Here is a 20,887-nt window from a genome sequence, read left to right on the forward strand (position 1 = left end):
CAAAATTTCAATTTAACTAGAATCAAAGGCTGAACAGGTTTTTTTTGTTTGGTTTTGTTTGGTTTTTTTTTTAATACAGACTGTAGTCTGATGAGCAGGCAGTAAGAAAAGTAGCTCAAACACTCATCACATAAAATTAAAAGTCGTTAAGGGGTTCTTTTAAGTACCTAACCATTTTTTAATGGCATTTGATATGCTCTAGAGTAACTTTGCCAGCCCTGAGCAACAACTCCAGGGGATACAAGTCTTCTGTTTGCCTGAAGTCCACTAGCCCTGTGAGGATGTCTTGGACAAGTTCAGGCACCAGCCACATCATAAGATACCTCCTTGATGTCTGATTCAAGATCACTTGGAAGTACAAAAATATATATACAAAAACATGTATGAAAGTTTTCACTGTGTAACTCTCTGCTCAGAAGATCACTTGAAGCATACTTCAAAAAGACAGTGATCCTAATACAACATAAGAATAGTGAAGAGATTACAGCAGAATTAATTTCCAGATCAACTAAATACATCCTAGATGATCTTGGGAAAAAATCACACTCTTCCTGTGCCTCACCTCCTACTACATAAAATTGTGTCAGGTAAACTACTTTTCTCCCCAGGTTATGACAAGTCTATGAATTTTCTAGGTTTATCACACATATTGTCTAATATAAGAGCTTCACCTCTTCACCTAGTATTTCTAGAGTTGTTTAACACAAATAATGTCACTATGAGAAGCAGCTTTTCATATAAACAAATGAACCATATTTTCAACAATCATACCTTTTTTATTGAGTGGTCGTTTTCGTACACAAACACAAATCCTGTGCTCATCAATCTGCAAAGGAAAGTCTTTCAGTGAACTGTATCTCAATTCCAGTTACAAAATATTTAACTTTATTTGACTTAAACAAAGTGAAATTTCCAAGACAGTGAGTCATCTGAACATGTAAAAAAACCCTTGTGCCTGCACAGTAGCCAACCCAAAAGGGAGAACCATATGTTATCAAAACTCCCCACAGACAGTGATCTAATCCAATAGATCAACAGGTACTATTGGACTAGGCAAGCAAATCTAGCTTTAACAGGGTAAATATGCTATTGACAGAAATTGTCACATTCTCTGATTTCCACAGAATTTGAGTTTTGATCATTTAAGGATTCCACTCCTCTGACTTGGCTGCAAACCAGAATCACATCACCTTCAAAGATCAAATAATAATCATTATGTTGAAGACAGCTCTTCAAATAAGTTTCATGGCTTTGTGTGTACATTCCTTAGCATCCCAGGAAAATTTACCATACAAAGGCCGAGTGACTACTTAGTACATATTTGCATTATTTAATAGTAAAAATATATTTAAATAATTTAATAACAGTTTAGTAAAGTACAACTTCCAAAACCTACTCATTTCAGTATCAACAAATTACTAGAAAAATAAACCAGTGTTATATTAAATACTAATATATATTAAAATACCTATTTTTTGCATTAACAGAAGTATGCATGGGGAAAAAAAAGAAAACACACAGCAAAAACACAGAAGGGTAACACACTTCCATGCTGCTGGCATACTTACAGGATCTGCAGTTGTGAGTGGTCTATAATCCAAACTTCCCCTGAAATCTCTTATCATGCACATAATTTCATAGTTTGGGTTTGTAGCATCAACATCCTAGGAAAAAGTAAGCAACAGAATTTCTACTATACTTTTTGTTTCCAGAAAAGGCCTTAATTGATTAACTATGATCTTTTTTTTCTGCAAAACACCAGAAATGTCTCTTGCAAGTTTAATAAAAGTTTAATGCCTTTTTGCACTCTGATGTAGCTAATTTACTGACCATAAAGGAAACAATTATATGCTTTCCATGTCATTTTGGTTGGCATATAATAGAAAATACTTATTATTTGAGGAGTCATTAATAGTCTACTCAAGAAAAATTACTCCTGCCTTTGCCAGCACCTTCACACTGAAGAAAGATACAGTCAACACTTCCTTATCTCAGGTCTGGCACTCTTGACAGATGCACAGATACTCCACTATACAGTAACAACACACACCACAGAGGACAGTTCAGGAACCCCAGTTGCTCTAAACACAATACTGCTGGATGCAAGCCAGTTAAAGCAGCTTGGTCCTAACTACTGGTCCTGTGTTAATTTACACACATATTTGGATGCATTGCAAATCTTCCCACACCCGCAGCAAAGCAGAAGCAATCCCAAGGACACTCAATAGGCTACATCCAGGCTGTGATGGTTTTGGCTGAGATACAGTTTTCTCCATAGAAGAATGTGATATGCAGCTCTGTTTTGGATTTGTGCTGGAAACAAGGTTGATAATACATGGATGTTTTAGCTACTCCTGAGCAGCATTTACACAGCAAAGTCACTTTTTGGTCCTCATCCCACCCCACAAGCAAGGCAGTCACAGCAAAGTCACTTTTTGGTCCTCATCCCACCCCACAAGCAAGGCAGTCAACACAGCCAGGACAGCTGACCCCATGACACAGGCACAGAAGATAACCCATCCTTAAACCTGGAGCAATCAATACCAGAGTGAATGGACATGTAAGAGGCCATGCATGGAGCACCAATAAGCTGAGCCTGAGCCTATCCTCTTTTCTGCAGAACTGATGAAACAACTTCCAGTCACTTCTCCCTGCAAATACCTATTTTACAACACTTCAGGACCTGCTGTTGATGCCAAATATAGCCAGTTCTGGTGCTCAGGCCCTACTAAGTTTTGCATGGCTACCCCCACATGATATAAAATTTCTGAATCACAGCTGGCTGTGGACACAGTGTAGGCACTCAGGAAGCACCGGACTTGGATTACTAAACTGAAAGGGAGCTGGCTCATTCTTTGCACTTGTGACACAGCTAATCCTCGCCTCAAAAAAAGCTGTGTCCTGGTGATCAGAAGCTGATTGTACCTTGATGTCACTCACTCTCACAACACTGAATTAAAAACTGCTGACAGTAAGTCTTCACAAAATGCTTCTTTATAACATTCAGAAAAGAGTATTGTTTATCATGGAGAAAGGATTTACCTAATATTTTTCAAGTCCTGTTTAAAGGTCTTGCACATTAGCATTGCTTGGTGAATTATTGCTGTGTTTCACAAAAACCTACTCACACAAAAGTTTAAAACTCAGATGCAAGAGGGGTGTTCACAGAAGCAATAAAAAGAAAATTTTACAAGTAACACCACTTCAAACTATTTTAATATATAAAGCCAGAAATGGTCATTCCTCACACATAAGGACATTATAATGTTTTGTGTAAATGGATGTAACTTATAAAACATAAATTTAACATACGTGATTTTAGGCCAACTTTAGGAAACATTAAACCATGAAAAGTAAATTGTATGAATGATTTACTTGATGGTGGCAATTGTCATGTCAGTAGCAGACTGGTACTACGTCTTTAGAGACTAACACATACACACACAGCTGCCAACAAGATTACACTCCTAGCTTTGCTAAAGCTTTTACACCATTCTGACAGAAAATCATTTCATATTAAGAGATTTTTCTCAAAGGATTAGCAACTTCATTCGTTTCACACAAGTTTTTAACAATTGGCTACCAAGCTGCTAGCATGAAGAAATTACAAATGTACAGACTAGTTTAAAGAAAGAAACATTAGAAGTCACTGTTACAACATGAGCCTCAAATAGACCTATAAAGTATCAAAGATTATAATGAACAATTTATCAAAATGTTGTATTACCTCCTGTAGAATAACAGACTTCTCTAAAAGTCAAAAGGTTGGTTATTGTCAAAAATACATTTTCCCTAAGAAATAGCTATGATCAGTAGTTGTTCTCTAAAGAACATGCAGCAAGATAGCAATTGAAAGCAATGATTTCTGTAGGAAAAAAAAAAGAGGGGGAAAACCATCTAAAGTAGTAGTAGTAGATTATGAGAACAATCCTATGAAACAACAAAGTATTGTCAAATCTTGACAAATTTGACACTTATTTTCAAGATTATCACAGTCCCTAAGTTATTAAAGACAGAAAAAAGCACAATTTTGCAGATTTCTCTTGCAGATGTATGATCTTCAGTTGAGCTAAAAATACTAACCTGAGCTCTCTTTTCTCTAAGTTCCTGCTGCTGTAACCTTCTTTTTTCACGCTTCTCTTGCAATTTTTCAACCTCTTTTACACAGTTAGATTTTCTACGTGCTTAAGGAAAAAGATGCAAGTTAAAAATACTTTCCATATTTACACTGTAAACTTCAATTAAATTAATGTATCAATAATTAGAATGCATCAGCTATTTACTATATTTTCAAGCAAATCTGATTAGTGAAGAATCATTACAGCATTTAAATTTCTAAAATGCATAAAATTTATTAGAAAAATGCCATGGGAATGGGACAATAATCACACAAACAAAAATATACGACCTTGAAAAAATACTTGGACAGATACATGTGATCTCTTGGTTTGAATTAAAAGTAAGCCCAGACAAATTTTAAAAAAATTGGAAAAAAAAGCACTAAAAAAAATACTACCATGGTTAAAAGAAAACAAAGGAAAAGAAAATTCCAAATACTAGTACAATTATGATGAAAATGAACATATGTTTAACCACAGCTTTCTGAGAAGCCCCTCAAGGAAGCTCACAGACAACTGAACATGTAGACCATTTGTCATTTATGGATAACAACATAATCCAAGAGAATGTACATGTAATGCCCAGAATGAACGAGTCCTTGATACACGATTTACATACAAGGGGGTCCAAATTCCTTTTTTGCAGCTTGAACTGGAGATATATCTGAAACACTACCATTCTGTTGAGAGGAGGAAGACTGCTCGGGAAGCTGAGTAGGTCGTGCACGTGCAGAACCAACCACTGCAAAGGAAAGGCAAAAAGCTCATCTGGACATGGAGGAGTAATCTTTCTACCCATTTCTGAAATGCTTTGTTAAGATGAGATAAAATGAGGCCCCTTTCTAAACACAACAATTTACTGTGGATGAGGAGGAGCCACACTCATGGAAAGTCTATTAATAAAAACATCTGGTATGCAGACTTTTTTACCTTAGTGCTGTACAACATGATTATTAAGTACCAATGCTGCATGTGCATATTTTTAAATCCTGCAGAATTAGTACAACTTACTATACACACAGAATGAATAATTTACTTGGAGATATGCAGTCCTGAAACATAAAGTGCTTCAATTTTATTAATATTGTAATTATACCCAAAAGACTAATAAGAAAAGAGGTCCTGCTGTTTCACATTCTCTAGATTGCACAAAATGCCCCAACCCCATTAAGCCTATGATCACTGGAGGAGCAAAGCAAAAGAAATTAAGGCCAGTGAAGTGCAGCACAATCTGTAAGTGGAAGAAGGGATACAGATACAATCAATATGTCTAAACTTATGCATTGATTTTATATGTGCTAAGAATGCCAGCTTCTGAAAATGCTGTGATGTCTTTTTCCAGTGACTGCAGTGGGAGTGGTGAGCATGTAAGCATGTGTGATAGAGCTGAATGCTTTAAATTGTATTTCAAATAGTTGCTTCATACAGCTCTGCTTCAGCTGGCCCATTTCCTGCACACGCTTAAAACAGTGTGTCAGAAGAGTACTAAAGTGAAGGTATCAGCTTTGATCAGTAGCCAGAGATGAGATTCCAAGCAAAGGCCAGCACACTGTACAACACAGAAACAACTACAGAAACAAGTTTTGAACAGGACAGGCAAGATGAATGCCATCATTCCACATATCATAGGAAATCTAGCTAAGAGTATAAACTGACTAGATAAAATAGACAGTGTGCTGTGCTGAGAAAAGCTAAATTATACGGCCAGAAAGAAAAATATTTAGGCCAACAGTGAATGGTTAGACGCAAGGTACACATTAATATACAAGTTACAGCATTATTTCATACTAAACGGATAATTCACTACAAATGAAAAAATGTATGGATGTAAGGATATTCCACCAGTAAGACATCTCATATTTAAACCAGACTATATAGGAAAAAAAAAACCCAAAATACTCTTGTATTTTCAATCTGCTTAATACCCCCAAAGCCAAATGGCAGAAGGGCAAAAGTGGTCCACATCAGAAGAGTCTGATTACTTGCAAGCCTACTTGTTTTCCAAGTTTAAACAGATGGACTGGAATCTAGTTTGAAGAAATGCTAGTAGATTAATATTTGGAAGAAGAATCATCATCATCACTATCATCAGTACAAGTCAGTTAAGTTCAATGTAGGAGAGAAAATGAAAACAATAAACACTAACTATTCTTCCACAAGTTAGAGATGCATTTTATCTGTATTCATCCAATATATACTTTTCACCCATTCTCTTGTGGCAGTTCAGCAATTTTTTTCACCTTTTTTCACTATTAACTGTAGAGTGATAAAAAATCTGTAGGACTTAAGAATTATATTCTTATGACTGTTCACACACAGACCATTACAAAACAACAGGCTGTTAAGAAAAATAGTTTAAAATTTGAAAATTTTAAAAATTTAAAGCATACTTAGTGTATACTGAAACATTCAAATAAGCTGAGGACACCTATATATGAGAAGTCCATGCATGATTTACCCTCGCATAATTAATTATCTTCAAATTTATGCACCATCAGTTAATTCAGCTTAACTTTTATAATTATATATTGCTTAAACTTGCATATACATATTATTTGTATCGTGTAAATTCCTAAGTATACACAGAAATAATTTTAGGAATTATATACCATATCTTTTACATGTCACAGGCCTACATACCAAATAAGAAATGCAAAACTATTAAGGAATGCAAAATAAACAGGAGGTTAAAATGTTACCATATTTTTAACTTCATTAAAATGGAAAGAGATAACTTTTACCTCTATTGTCTCTGGCAGGAGGGTCATTCTTATTAGGTACCACAGTTCGTCGACTCTATAAAAAAAGAAGTCTCTCTTATTTGATCACCATATTATTGAAAGCATAAACTGCAGCCCCACCTCTGCTTCTTTCCAGTGAATAAAAAAAATAACACAGCATCAATAAAAGAGGGATTGCAAATCCCAGCAGGAAAAGTGAAGGGATGAAGGCTGATTGAACTGTCTGCAATGTTTCAGAAAACTCCAAAACCTTTTCTTTATGCCTCATTAAGACATTTAGTTATACAAATATTAGTTCCCAACTTCCTCTCCCTCAAAACTGTTCTGAAAAAAATATAGAAATCCCTATTCAACACAGGAAAAAGAAAAGAACACTGTTATGAAATAGCACCACAGACACAAAAGTTAAGTTAAAAATTCTAGCATGACATCATGTATAGAGCTACTGTAAAGTTACCAAGAACACATTGCATAGATATTACCAACCTTCACAATTTTGTTTACTTTGGCTGATGAAGCAGGTGGTGGTAGTGTCTCTGGGCTAGGCTCAATATCTTCATCAGGTGCAAGATCTGGGTTAAGTGAAAATATGCTCTCTAAATCAATCTGTGAAAAAGAGCATAAAACACATTAATGACACTTGACATAAATTCTCTCTTTATCTCCTGTTATGTTTGACAGTAAACAGTAATTATATTAAGTGGTTTTACCCCACAATTTGTTCATGCTAAGATCTGAATTATTTTCTGTTCACTAAAAATAGATGAATCTTTGGTCTTTGTATTATTTGAAAACACTTCATTCAGTAAAGGGATGAATTAAAAATGACCAATAGATAGTATAATTTTGTAAGGTGATCAAACTAAAAGAGAAATAGCTAGTATTACTATGGTAATTTGACAATTATTGCAAAATATGTAAGACATTCTGTAACATAAAAAGAAGGAGATCTCAGTTATCTTAAATTTCCCAGATAGTGCATAAGAAATAAATTGCAGAGGCCCCAAGAAAAAATCAAACAATAGCTGAAATCATATTAAATTTATCATGGGTTTGTTTTTTTTTTAAAGTATTACTGACTGTCGTTCAACCTGCTGTAAAATGTAAGGGAAGAGGAGCAGGATCGTAAAATTATGATTTTGTAAAAATGTTGATGAGCTTTGGTCTCTATAGACTTCTATTTCTCTTTGCTGAAGCTTTCAAAGACCTCAGTGCTGTATAAATTCTGTGTGTCTTCAGCTGATGAAATCTTTGGGACTTTCTCATGGCCTTTTTTTTCCCTGTGTTTTCACAAAACCAGTGAAGTGTAAAGTACAATTACTTCTGATATGCTTCTCCAAACTTAAACTGGCTAACATGGTCCAAAATTTAAAGGAAAATGTGGTTGGAAAGTGTTACACAAAAAGACATAGTTTCATAAGGAAGGCAAGGCTGGAAAATTGCTGCCAAGAATAAGTGAATAAGCAAACAAACTGGCAGTTAAATTCCTCAATAATATAAAGACAAGAAAATTTCTAGTTTAGCTCTCCTACTAGTTTCCTGTCTGAATTGTGTGTCATTCTCCCTCTTGAAAATTTTATTTTTCTACTTGTAAAAACTGGATAACAAAGTCAGCCTTTGTACTCCAGTTCAAAATCAATAGATGAAAACATCTGTCTAAAAGCTCTGACACAGAGCTCAGGAATTCAAATTTACAACAGAAAACAATGTGCTCAACACTTTCTGCACAAAACAGTCTGTAAGCAAAGAATCATGAAGTAAATTAAGATTTATGTCTCATTTTTGTTTCCAGCACAAATTCCAAGTAATATTCACATAGATTACACATTTGTTTTAAAGTCCTAAATAAAAGAACTTACCTCTTTCCCTTTAGTATCCCCATTTTCAATCCATTCAACAGTTACACTTTCGTTATCTTCATTTAGAGATGTTACCATAGCTTGGTGAATTCGGCCTAGAAAGCAAACACAAGGTGATCATTTATTGATGGAAATGATCTGGTGGAAAAAATTTCCAGAATATATTTTCATTCCTGCACTTAGTCATATAGAGAGAGGTAGGAAGAAGATGGTTAAAAAAAATGTGATAAATAGAAGGTGGTTGTAGGCCACACAGTGTGAAGTGGCTCAGACCTGATCCACAAGTAGAGCCTGTAATGGGACAGTCAACATCCAAGTGAAAATCACAATCAACAGAAAATCCGGTGGTAAGTAAACAGAACCTCTCAGGAAAGCCATACCACTCAGACTCTCTGTCCTCAAGAACAGAAAACTCCAATACCAGAAGATTCCAATAGGTGCTAAAGGTCCCTTAGGTGCCCTTCACAAAGGCTTGTTTGTCCCCCCTCCTAGACTGATACAACATCAGACATCTAAACACTGAAATTAATCCCTTCAAAATTGTGTTCTGATACTCATTTTTTATAGGCAACAATTAGGTGGTATTCCAACTAAAATGAAACTGCCTTGAACAACATAAACCATTATTTTAAAAAGAGCTACTTACACAGATTGCTGAGCTTAAGATCTACAAGACCCAAAGGAAGCAAGTCCCCACAAAGTAAGATAAAACTAGTAAACCTTCAGTAGGAATAAGGATTTTTCTTCTAAAATATATAGTACACTGCAATTTTTTATGGCCTCTTTCCTATGCACAGTACAGAAGAGCAACTGGAAGAGCAGGACAGCCATGCACAGACGCAAAAGGATCAAGACCCAAGTGTCACATTGATTTCACATCCGTGCTTTGCCCTCAAGTACCAAGAACTGAGGTTTCTAAAGAACACGAATCCAAATCATCTGCTCCTCGCACACCCTCCTGTAATGATGCCCATACTATGCAGAGGTAATCCTTTGCTCCACCTGCCATGAGCCACCCCCTAGGACTACGTGCAGCTCCCAAACCATGAGTGATCGTCCTCGAGAAGTTGAGCATACACTGTTGCTGCTGCTGCTGCTAGGCACCTGCTCAGGGTAAAACGCAGTACAATCACCACAGATGCATCAGTCTAGGCCTTCTCTGCCTTGCACTTTTTCTTCTTTTCTAAAGCTATTCGCCCCACAAACCCCTTTTAGTTTTCTGTTCCATTGATTGTTTCAGCTTTTTGTTTTAGTCACTTCAGTCACAATCTGACAGTTTTCCAAATTTAAAAAAAAAAGGATTTTTACAGTCTAAGCCTTCTAGGGCCTGCAGAGGGACAGAATGAAAGCAAAGCCTTGAATAATATCCCAAATTATCTCAGCTAACAGTGAGAGTAACAAATGTATACCTTTAATACCTCTATTACAAAGGCTGCCTAAATATTCACATCTAGTTAAGATTTAGTAAGAAGGGAGAAGACAGGCAAGAATCACAGAAGGTAACAGCAAACCCCTGTACTGTCTCACAGCGTGTGGAGGAAGAGACTAGTTGCAGCTCAGGTGAGGTGTAGCACTCAGGAACTTGCAGAGCAGTCGGCAGCCCTGGGCAGCATCGCCCTCACCTCTGCAGCACTCGCCTCACTGGCAGCACACATTACACATGCATTTACAGCCTCCACTCTTCTCTTGGCCCAAAGCACAACAGTCGCTCCCACAATAAAGCAAGTTAAGTAGTTTTTTTACATTCTAAATAAAAAGCCTTCCCTTTTTGCTTCACTTAGTTTCTGTCCTCTGGCATTCTCTTGTTTTTATTTCCCTGACCCATGCTTTTTCTGAACAAACCCTTCCATTTGGGCTTCCTGAGCACCATTCTCACCATCCTGAATACACCTCTCCATTAATATTTCAGCATTTAATAACCTCTAGGGACTTAATTTTGTGCAAAAACACTGTTGTAGAACTGTTTCAATGAGCTGTCTGGTCCTTCAGCAAAGCAGCAACAGAAGCTGCTATCTTCCTATCCTAATGCCATTCCAGCCTCTTCTGCAAAGAGCGTGCTGAGACCAGGCTGCAAGGACACAAAAACTCTGGGAAATAGGAATTAAAGCTTACTTTGGTATAATCTTCTGCTTCTTTTTTAAGGCCTGACCCAGCTGTCAATTCAGAATCAAGAGAAAAACTGCTGTAATAAGTCAGCCAAGACTCCATTTTCTTCATGCAGGAAAAGCCCCATCTTTATTGTATAGGTCGTATTTTATAGGATTATCAGAAAGCACTGTGTCAGCTCTTACTGGCTGACAATACACTCACATTTAGTTCTTTGGTCAGTACATGGTATTTTGAATATCTATCAAACTTCTGTATTTTTAATTAGTTTACATACTTTTTCTACTGATTCTCATGAGACAGATCCCCTATTATTACAGGTGCCCTTGTTTTTCACCCACAAATGGTTTGTGGTGTTAATGAACTCTCATTCCCAAGATTGCTTTGCCTGGGAAGTTGCAAGCTATTGTTAGCTGAAGCAGCAGAGCCTAATCCATATCTTAAAAGACCTTTCTTTTATAACATCTTTTACCTGTCTGCAACAAAATACAATGTATGAAAAATATCTGTTTAGTAGAACATATTTGATACAATATTCCAATAATACTTAGTATATTACCAGATTTTTAAAATTTTGAAGAAAAACACTATTCACAGCTGAAACCTGTGACATTGTCACTGACTTTTCAGCTTGCAAATAATCACAGAGCCACCATATAAGTCCTACTATGTGCTTCTGTGCTCTGTTACTTTTAATAGAGAACAAATAATATTTTAAAAAGGTTTCATATTTTTTGCCATAACGAGTGAGAAGAAATAAAAGCAGGCTGATGAATGAACAGAAAATACCCCACACTCTAACAAACACAGTAAGCCAGCATGCTGTAACAAAAGAATCACAACAAATCTTCCATCTCTGTGCCAGATTTCATCCCTTCCCGGGCCAAAAAAGTCAGGGCTGAAAAATACCCATAAAAACTCACATATTAACAAAAATAAAAGTTATGTCCATCTTCCAAATACTCCGAGCTTAAACAGACAATGTTCACTACAGTATTTACACTGGCAATGTACTCATACAATTTGTTCCTAAAAATTCTTTGTGTTACTAAAAGTTTACATGTTATTGAAGTGTCAGATAAAGCATTTACATTTTTACAATTGCCTCTTGCTCTCTGGAAACAGTATTCCATTATATTTTTCTAGTACATAGCTGAATACAGCAGCTGGGAAATTCAGGAATGCCAGCAACCAATTAGGCTGGCATAAACCTCGTCTAGCATATAAAGCAAGACCAAGTTACAAATGCTAAAATGTAGGAGCCAACTGGCAGAGACTGTTTCAATGCAACAACCCTAATTTCTGGTGCATTTTAAGAGCTGGTATCAAAATTTGACATATAAGCATGTCCATGTAAACATGAACCAGCATTATAAGCTGAAGAAGTAACAAGTAATTCAAGAAGATGCACCTTAAAACCAAGAGAAGTAGAGCTGATACAACAACTCTTCACTTGGCATTTCCTTAATTTCTAGTGCCTCTCCTCACATGATTAGAATTCAGACCACAAGCAACTTTCTTTTTCTGAAAGTTGTTCCATTTCTGTAGGGCTCCCTGTCACAGTAACAAGCCTGTCTGAGTTTGTGTTTGGACAACCATCTCAGGCACATGCTATGACTCTTGTCGTATGTCCCTTGTCAGGGCCAGGAGGTGGGACTAGATAATCCTGACAGGTCCCTTATAACTCAGCATACGCTATGATTCTACGTGTCTCAAAACTAATGGAGAAGTTATTTGAAAAAACAATTATTTGGGTAAGTTCTGTCATACAGCACGTGACATCTGGCTAATCTCTAGCAACCAGCAAATACTGCTGCCAGTACAGCAGTAGAAGAGAAAAACGTGCAATGCTAACAGTTTACAATTACCTTAAATATACAGACATTATAATATTCTCACTCCAATCAAGTGAAAAACATCAATTTCCCATTCCCTTTCTTCCTAGCCACCTGATAAACATTTGACAAACAAAAGGAAGCAAGCATACTGATCTGATCTGCAAACATACAATATAAATCTTCTCTATTGGGAAAGTTCTTATGGCAGCTAATGGTGCACAAAAAGGTTCATGAAGAGCAGTGAAAGCAAATAACCAGAGCTAAATCAAACATTTTAATTAATCCTTAGCCTAGCTAGCAGTGCCAGCTCATTGCAAATACCAAGTGTACTTAGATTCTTACCTCTAAGGAAAGAAAACATTTTCTACCTACCAAGCTTCTCCAAACCACCACAATTTTGAAGCAGAGATCAATCAGAGTAATAAACCCATGGCCCTTTCATCTCCCTACTATTTTTCAGAGACATAAGTTATCAGTCTGAAATATGGGTTGGTGTCTCAATTGCAGTTTGGACTACAGCAGTGGCTGACATGTGACAAACTCCTCTGTATTTTCCCAAGAAATAGAGTTGGACTACAGCTCTATTTCCCCACCCACCCACATAACTGAAGTGTCTGCCCCGAAAAACACTGTACTCACACATCTCATGCACAACTTTATGAAATCTTAGAAACAGCTTTGAACTGTAATAATTAAAAATTACAGGCTCTGTATTGGGCTACAGAGAAGACAGGTTCATAATTTCAACTATGATCCTCTCATTCCACCCCAAAAAACAGTAGGAGGACCGTGCCCTGCAGTGTTACATTATGACCATCATATAGTTTAAGTCTTGGCAGCCCAAACACAGGAAACTATTTTTAGCAGGACCCAGATGTAGCAACGTTAACAGACCCCACCTTGACTCTGGGCTTGGTCACCTTCCATTGCTTGTATTTGCCACATCTTCAGGAGCACTAACATGTTATATTAGCTCTGGCAGTGGGCCATCAGCCAAACATGTAGCTATTTTAAGTGGATCAACAGATTAGGTGAATGTAAAAATATACTACAATTTCACACCTACTACAGTCTTGCTGAGGATGACCACTGCAACAGAAGCTACTCATGCCTTAAAAGATTATAATACACATTTGTGAAATTACTGTGATTTTCCTAGTCATGTTCCTGAGTGACTAATGTGAATGTTACCTCATCTAGAGACACCTGGACATGACTGACCTTCACCCTCTGTCAACTGATAATCAAAAATTAAAATTGTAAAAAGCAAAATTTTCTTTATTTTCTTATAAGTAATATTTACTCCAAGTTAAATACATACTTAAAAAAAAAATTCAGAGAAGCATGAGGCTACAAATACAGAAGCAGTACATACCAGATGGAATTACTGTAGTCCAGAAAATTATCTTCTGTGCTACAAGTTCCAGTTCCTGGCAACGCTGGTGGAAGAGCTTTCCTGCTGTCACAGAGCTCAAGGAGGCAAAAAACCCTCACCAAATAATGCCTGTAGCAAACTTTAAGGAAAGAATCCCAAGGAAAAAGAGAATTCCTGGCTTGGTGTCTCCATCAGTGTCAACTATGGGGACGTCCCTATTCACACAAATCATCATTTGTCATAGCCTCCCTGCACTACACAGACAGTCCTGCTGCTCATCCCTCAAGGAAAAACCAGTAGTTACTGCTGACAGATGCTACTTGCTCCATAACACCAAATGTATGTGATTTTATTTTGTTTTGAAGTTTCATTCATCCACAAATCAGTGGATATCGTATTTTATTTTCATTATATCTACTACTTTTATACCACTTTTGTTTTCTTAAATCATACAAATTTATTTCAGCTCTGCCAGCCTTCCCTATTGTCTTGTCTGTTACCTTAGTTACAGTGTTATCACAGCATCAAATGGACACTAAATATACACAGCCCCTACAATATTTCTAAAGTTTTATATATATATATATTATATATATATAATTTTAGTATTTAAGAACTTAAATACTAAAATTAAGATATAACTTCATTAAATACATATCTTAATATTTATTTTTATGAATCATCCCTAGCTGCTACCAACTCATTTTGTTGTATTATCTAAATTATCACAGCAATACTCAAGTTCTTCATACATATGTTACAACCACACCTTATCATCTCTGTAAACATCTACAATGTAAGAGACAGGGATTTTGAGAACAGAAAGTAATATTAACCAAATCAAGTTTCCCACTTCTGCCTGTATGTTCCAGCTTTAAATTAAAATCTAACTTAATCTTTGTCCCAACATAAAAACCTATCAAACTCAGAAATATCCCAAGCTAGGTATGTAGGTAATTTCTGTGCAAGTACTAATCAAAAATAGTGCTTTACAAAAACAGAGTTCACACACAGATATTACTTGTTGTAGTGTGTTGCTAAGTTTCTTGTATTACTCCCCCATTTTATGCATTGTTTCCCCCTGTTCCATGTAAATGGTTCTGCCCTCCCCAGTTTTCCCGCCATAGCCTTACTGTCAGTTATGTTACCATGGTTACCCCTGCCCTTGGTTGTGTCAGTTACTTAAGTTATATAATTTCTCCTCCCCCTTATCTCATTATAAGTAAACTTTTCCTCCTCCCTGGGCCCAATCAATCACCTCCCACTCTTCCTAGCTTTCGAGAATCTTCTCCTCTCTGGGGGTTGTGGTTGGCTGTGGTCCCGGGGCCCCTCCTTTACTTTGTATTTATTGGATTCCCCGTTATGTCAGTTATGTTAAGTTCATCCCTTCACCCTTCCCCATTGGCTCACTGTAAATCCCTCCCTTATACACCCCCTTTTCTTCAAAACTTTACTTCTCCTACCCCTCGGGGCCATTTGCTGGTTGGTGCCATTCCTTGGTTGGTGCTCTTCGTTTCATCAATAAACCGACCTTCACCCCCAGTGAGTGTGCTACTCCTTCTTCTTGTCCCTTCCGCCGTGAGACCAGTCCACAAGCCAGCCCAGCCCGAGGCCCATAGACGCCAAGGGGGGCTGGCAGCTTATGCAGCTGGGTGTCGGCCCCAGACCCTCTGCTAGCCGGACATCGCCCTAGTGGCCGCACACACTCCGCCGCAATTACTGACAGTCCGCAAAGAAATGAGGAGGGGAGAAATAAACAACACACAGACATGTGACTGAGCTGTGTATGACATTTAGCTTCAAAATACAAATAGTACATTTAATGTTCCTCATACAGCAAGCAGGACATAAGTGACTTTTTGGTTTTCCATCCATTCAACACTAACAAGCCACACCACTCTGAATCACTAAATCACAACTTAGTGTGTTCAGCCTAGCAGAACTTGTTAGCTATCCATACTGAAGCACCTCCTCTAAAAAAGTTACCAAGAGCTGCATCCCCACATTGCTGTCATGGTTTTTGCTTCTCTAATCATTTTCTATCTCCAGTCTTGTCATGTTCTGATTTGGTTGGTTTTTCTGCTGACATTTCATTTTGCAAGCTGATCTCTAAAGTTTCCCTTTACATTCAAAACAAGTTTTCTGTAGTTTCCCCAGTTAAAGGAACACTTTGGTTTTTATTTCCCTTCAAGGCAGGTCCAGTTTCTTTTGGGGGGAGGGTGTTAATATCCTTTTAAGCAGATTTCAAAGGGCTTTATTTTACATTAAAAACCTCTGCTTAAAACATCTTGTCTTTATTTGCTTTAGAAGCTTTAACTGCCAGTGAAATCAATGGCAGTGAAATCATTGGCTTCACAAAAGATTTTCAATAGCATCTGACCATGGTGGCACTGGGGAGTTTGCACTACATACTGCCTCTGGAGGTGCTAGTCAGAGAGAAACACGTTAATAAACAGGATACATGTTACTAAGGCAGCTCAATTCATAACAAAGTGTCCCATTATTATGCCAACAGATGCACTGATACCTTGATACTTACCATCAAGGTATCTCAGCTGTATCATGCCAGTAATCCTATAATTTTTAAGAGTAGGTGAGTTCTCAGCTTACTAACTTACCCCAGAAAAAATTATTTGGAAGGAAATGCTTTCAAGTCATATCTAATACATGCTGTTATAAGTCCCCCAGAAAATTTTCAATAAACCGAAAAAATTTCACTTTGAAATATTTGAAAACTAGCACTTTGATGTCAATACACATAAACTTTTTTAAAGATTTCATGTGTTCACAGTCATTTAGTACTCTATGCTCTATTTTATGGCTTATACAAACACACCTGTACAAGCACTATCTCTACCTGTTTCTGTCTCTTAAGAGTATCCGCTTTTCTAACACCATCAACCAAAAATGAAATACCCCTGATGCTCCAGATCACTTTCTACAGGAGCACTCATACCCAAATAACAGCAATTCTAAAATGGCATTTACTTTTTGTCTTGGCACTTCACCCTGCCCACACTTACTTTGTGACTAGCGAGAATATGAAGGTTTTGCACCTATCATTTACATTTTATGGTCTCTTAATCTGTCGCAATAGGATGTTAACTTTGTGCCACTTTTACCCCAGTTGTTTTGCTCTACACCTCTGTAACAGATGAGTAATGTGACGGTTGATTCTCACAGTTGAAGGGCAAATATTAAGTACATGTTAAGAGAAGTTTTATAGATGTACAGTTATGTCCCCCCTCCTTACATTGTTATCACAGGATGGCCTGGGTAGTCGGGGCATTTGGGAGGGTTGGCTTTTTAGTATGGCAAAACCTCTGGCCTCAAGTCAAGATGTAAGAATATGATCCCTGCCACTGGAAGCGAAGAAGGAGTCAATTGACATGAGTTTGGGAGGGGTTAAAGGGTGGAACATCAACATTGTGCAGATGAGCACATGGTGATAGAATCCTGCAGTGCTCCCTGCACTGTATTATCTTCTCTATTCACTCTTCTGTTGTATTTTTGATAAGGTCAAATACCTCTTAATGTTCTGACACAACATACATCTCCAGATACATGATAATCACACTCTAGTGAAGTAATGAAGCTTCCCAAAAGCAGTGTTACTTTCTGTGTTATGACCAGGAATTAATAACTTTAATGTATGGGAAAAACTAGCCATCTAGTCCCAAAACTGATCCCAGGAGTTATATTGTTAGTTAAAAATTACTATGTAAACTATCACCACCTGTCTTAAGCACCTTACCTTTCTTGTGTTAAACTTCATCTGAATCATTTTTCATAGTCTACTAAACAGTTTATTAAATTCAGAGAAACTTATGGCTCACCTTCACAAAATGGTCAATACTGGCAGTGCTGCATAAAGCCTCTCCTATCCTGACGCTCTGGCAGGGACAAACTCAGGTCACCACACACTCAGCTCTGGGATTCAACATCATGCTAACCTGCTTCATCTCTATCACACTAGTTTGGGACACAAAGACTAGAAGCACTTCAGAATCTGTCCTCCACTGCTTGCTACTAATTTTAGTCATGGTATTGTACATTACTGTATGACTGATTCTATTTAATTTGTAATTTTTCCATTTACTTTAGGGCAAGATCAAGCAGAATGAGCTGTAATCTCATCTGAAATTGATATTAATGCAATCACCAGTTGCTCCATGGCCTAAAATCTTTTTATTCAGTTATGCTGGTTTTGTTGTTTGGGTACCACAACAGTTTTTCTCTTTGTGGAGAGGGGAAGGAACTCAGACAAGCATCTAGCATTTGCTGTCAAGGTAGATTGTGGCATGGTCTTACTGAAGCATGGCATAACTCGTGACCAACATCTTCATTCTCAAGTATAGACAGAACTAGGATGTAAGAGAAAATGTCCTGAAAATCAATTCTGTGCCTTTCTTTCAGACCACAGTGTGGAGAGAAAACCTAAGACAACTGGTATGGTGTTGGCTCATGTTCACAGCTGCCTGAACCAGTATCTTACATTGCATATGTATGGCACTTTGGTGCTCAGCTCAGGTCCCTCAGCTGTGCCTGTAGCACACTACTACACCAGGCACAGAGAGGTCTGCAGACCCAAGCTGGTGGTGCTTGGGATCAGCTGTTCATACTGTGTGCTTTGCACAGGACTGGTCTAGCACCACAGTCTGAATACCCTTTGCCAGTGTGCATCATGCACTTTTCTTGCACATACCCTCCAGTTACATTTCATCCAAAAGGAATTTTGTGTCAACTAAAGCACAGCAAAAGAAAGTAAACAGGATCAAAGATATGTGTCCGAAGTCCATTTACTGTATGAGCTGAATCCTTGTTACAGACGCACCCGTGGTCCCAAATGGTATCTATATGGATACGCACAGAGTATCAAGACCTCATAATTTATCTTGACTTACATAAAAAAAAAGAAAACTGCATTCAACCTCCAACAATGATGCCTTCAAGAGCATGGCTAGGTGCATGAGCTGTATGTCCACGCACATGCACAACAATATGAAAGCATGATGCTTACTAAAATAAAAGATTGCCCAAGCAGTGACAGACAAAATGATGCAATTCAGGCCTCTCCTCAAGAATCAGACACAGGAGTTCAGGTTTTCTCTAGGAAGCAGGTCATTAGGTTCATTCCAGATGGGAGGCTGGAAGTGAACTAGTACACGTGCATTGAGAATTATCATGGTACTAAGACATTAGACTAAAACGAGGTACAAGATAAACTCCTGGCCAGAACAGTGCAAATTGTGAAATATTTTAATCCTCTGTACAAGGAGATTGCATGCAAACAAGGAATGAAGTAGGGCATCCCGAAAGAGAAGCATGTTTTCTTTTATTATATGGGGCTGTCACAACACTAGCTACAAACTTACAGAACATCTTGAGCCTGGTATTTAGTAACACTACATTATATTGAATTTGCCATCTGATCCTTTGACATGACAACTTTCTGGGTAGTTAGATGACTCCAAAAGAGTCACCCCAAATATACAGGAGTATAGAAAAAAGTGGCAGATGAGCTTCAACACTGTTGGGGTTTAGGATTTCTTCCTTTTGTATTCTTTCTCTAAAGGAATTTTCTTCCATTTTTGTTGCTGACAATAATGATCAGTACTTAAGAGAGACAAAAGAAGTAACTACTTTCTCTCCCAGGAGCAGAGATACAGTGAGAATTGGGCTGTGGGAAAAGGGATTAGGCACAGCTCTTAGGTAGGTGCCTTGGTCTCTTGGCCTCAGAAGGGGACGGTCGAGCTGCTGCTCGGTGTGGGAACTCGCTGCTGCTGCTGGAGCCCAGCCCTGCCCTGCTTCTTGTGCTATGGGTGAGCCTTTGCACGTAAGAGCAGCCACGAACTGGACATTATTGGAACCCTGCCTTACTGGAAAACAAGGATCCTTCACCATCTGCTGGGGTGCCTCAGGGGAAATCCCAGGATCCCCAAGCCTCTCTCCCTGCGCAGTTCTAGAGTCAGGCTGCCTCTATCCAGTTCTCCTGCCACTGCTCCCAGTTTTCCACTACACTGCCACACACCCCTTGCCTGCCGGGATGCACTGGGGCTCCAGCTGCAACTGCAGAGTTTCTGCTGGGTGAGCCCAGGGTGAGCCCCCACTGCGTTCCAGTCACCGCTCCAAGGTTCCTGCTGCAGCTCCTTTCACTATCCGGATGGTACAAGATAGGGGATACTGGGATAGGCTGCCACTGGGGGTTTGTAAAGGAAGCGCCTTCCCACCCCCTCTGCCGCCTGTGTCCGCCATTACAGCGTGAGGGAGCCAGCTGGAGCCGCGGCACAGCGCCCCCTGCAGCCGCGGGGGAGTCATCGCCCGCCCTGCCCCGCCAAGAGCCAGCAGCGCCCCTGCTGGCTGGGATCGGAACTGCATCAAAAGGGGAGTGCCTAAAGAGTGCAGAGACTTTGTTGGGTTTCCTGTTTTGTTTGTTCTTGCTGCCGTTGCTGTTGTTTCTTTGCCTTGTTATACATACACACACTAGTAAAGAACTGTTAATCCTTTTTTCATCTCTTTGCCTGAAAGCTCTTTCCTTTCAAAGTTATAATAATTTGGAGGGAAGGGGGGGTCATGTTTTCCATTCCAAGGGAGGCTCCTGCTCTCCTTAGCAGATACTTGTCTTTCAATTAAAGACAAATGCTAAAGGAAAGATAACACATCCAGAGAAATCTTAATTACAGCTTTATAATGCTGAATCTGGAACTAGAAGTTATAGCTCTAGAGATCCTTTAGTTGACACAGCTCTCTCAAAACATCATTGCCTAAACATGCACCTGCAATGACAAAAAAAGCTGTTGAAACTTAAAAGCAAGTATCCTTTTCAAAATATAAATAAGACTTTGGTACA

At 38.2% G+C, this 20,887-nt stretch overlaps 1 protein-coding gene across 2 annotated transcripts in view; it reads right to left on the bottom strand.

Annotated features, from left to right (window-relative positions):
- Positions 1 to 20,887, bottom strand: part of KIF2A (kinesin family member 2A) — a 58,407-nt gene that overhangs the window by 25,192 nt on the left and 12,328 nt on the right. For both annotated transcript variants that reach the window (XM_054290040.1, XM_054290032.1), the window contains exons 2-8: positions 8,719 to 8,813; positions 7,346 to 7,465; positions 6,860 to 6,914; positions 4,738 to 4,860; positions 4,084 to 4,184; positions 1,569 to 1,664; positions 772 to 826 (exon numbers count right to left, since the gene is read on the bottom strand). In XM_054290040.1, coding sequence (XP_054146015.1) covers positions 772 to 826; positions 1,569 to 1,664; positions 4,084 to 4,184; positions 4,738 to 4,860; positions 6,860 to 6,914; positions 7,346 to 7,465; positions 8,719 to 8,813 — 645 coding nt within the window. The remainder of the gene's footprint in view (positions 1 to 771; positions 827 to 1,568; positions 1,665 to 4,083; positions 4,185 to 4,737; positions 4,861 to 6,859; positions 6,915 to 7,345; positions 7,466 to 8,718; positions 8,814 to 20,887) is intronic.

This window comes from Melozone crissalis, unplaced genomic scaffold (genome assembly GCF_028551555.1).
Source record: "Melozone crissalis strain CALT ecotype California unplaced genomic scaffold, PUWL_Pcris_2 ptg000005l_1, whole genome shotgun sequence".
NCBI classification, from domain to species: Eukaryota; Metazoa; Chordata; class Aves; order Passeriformes; family Passerellidae; genus Melozone; species Melozone crissalis.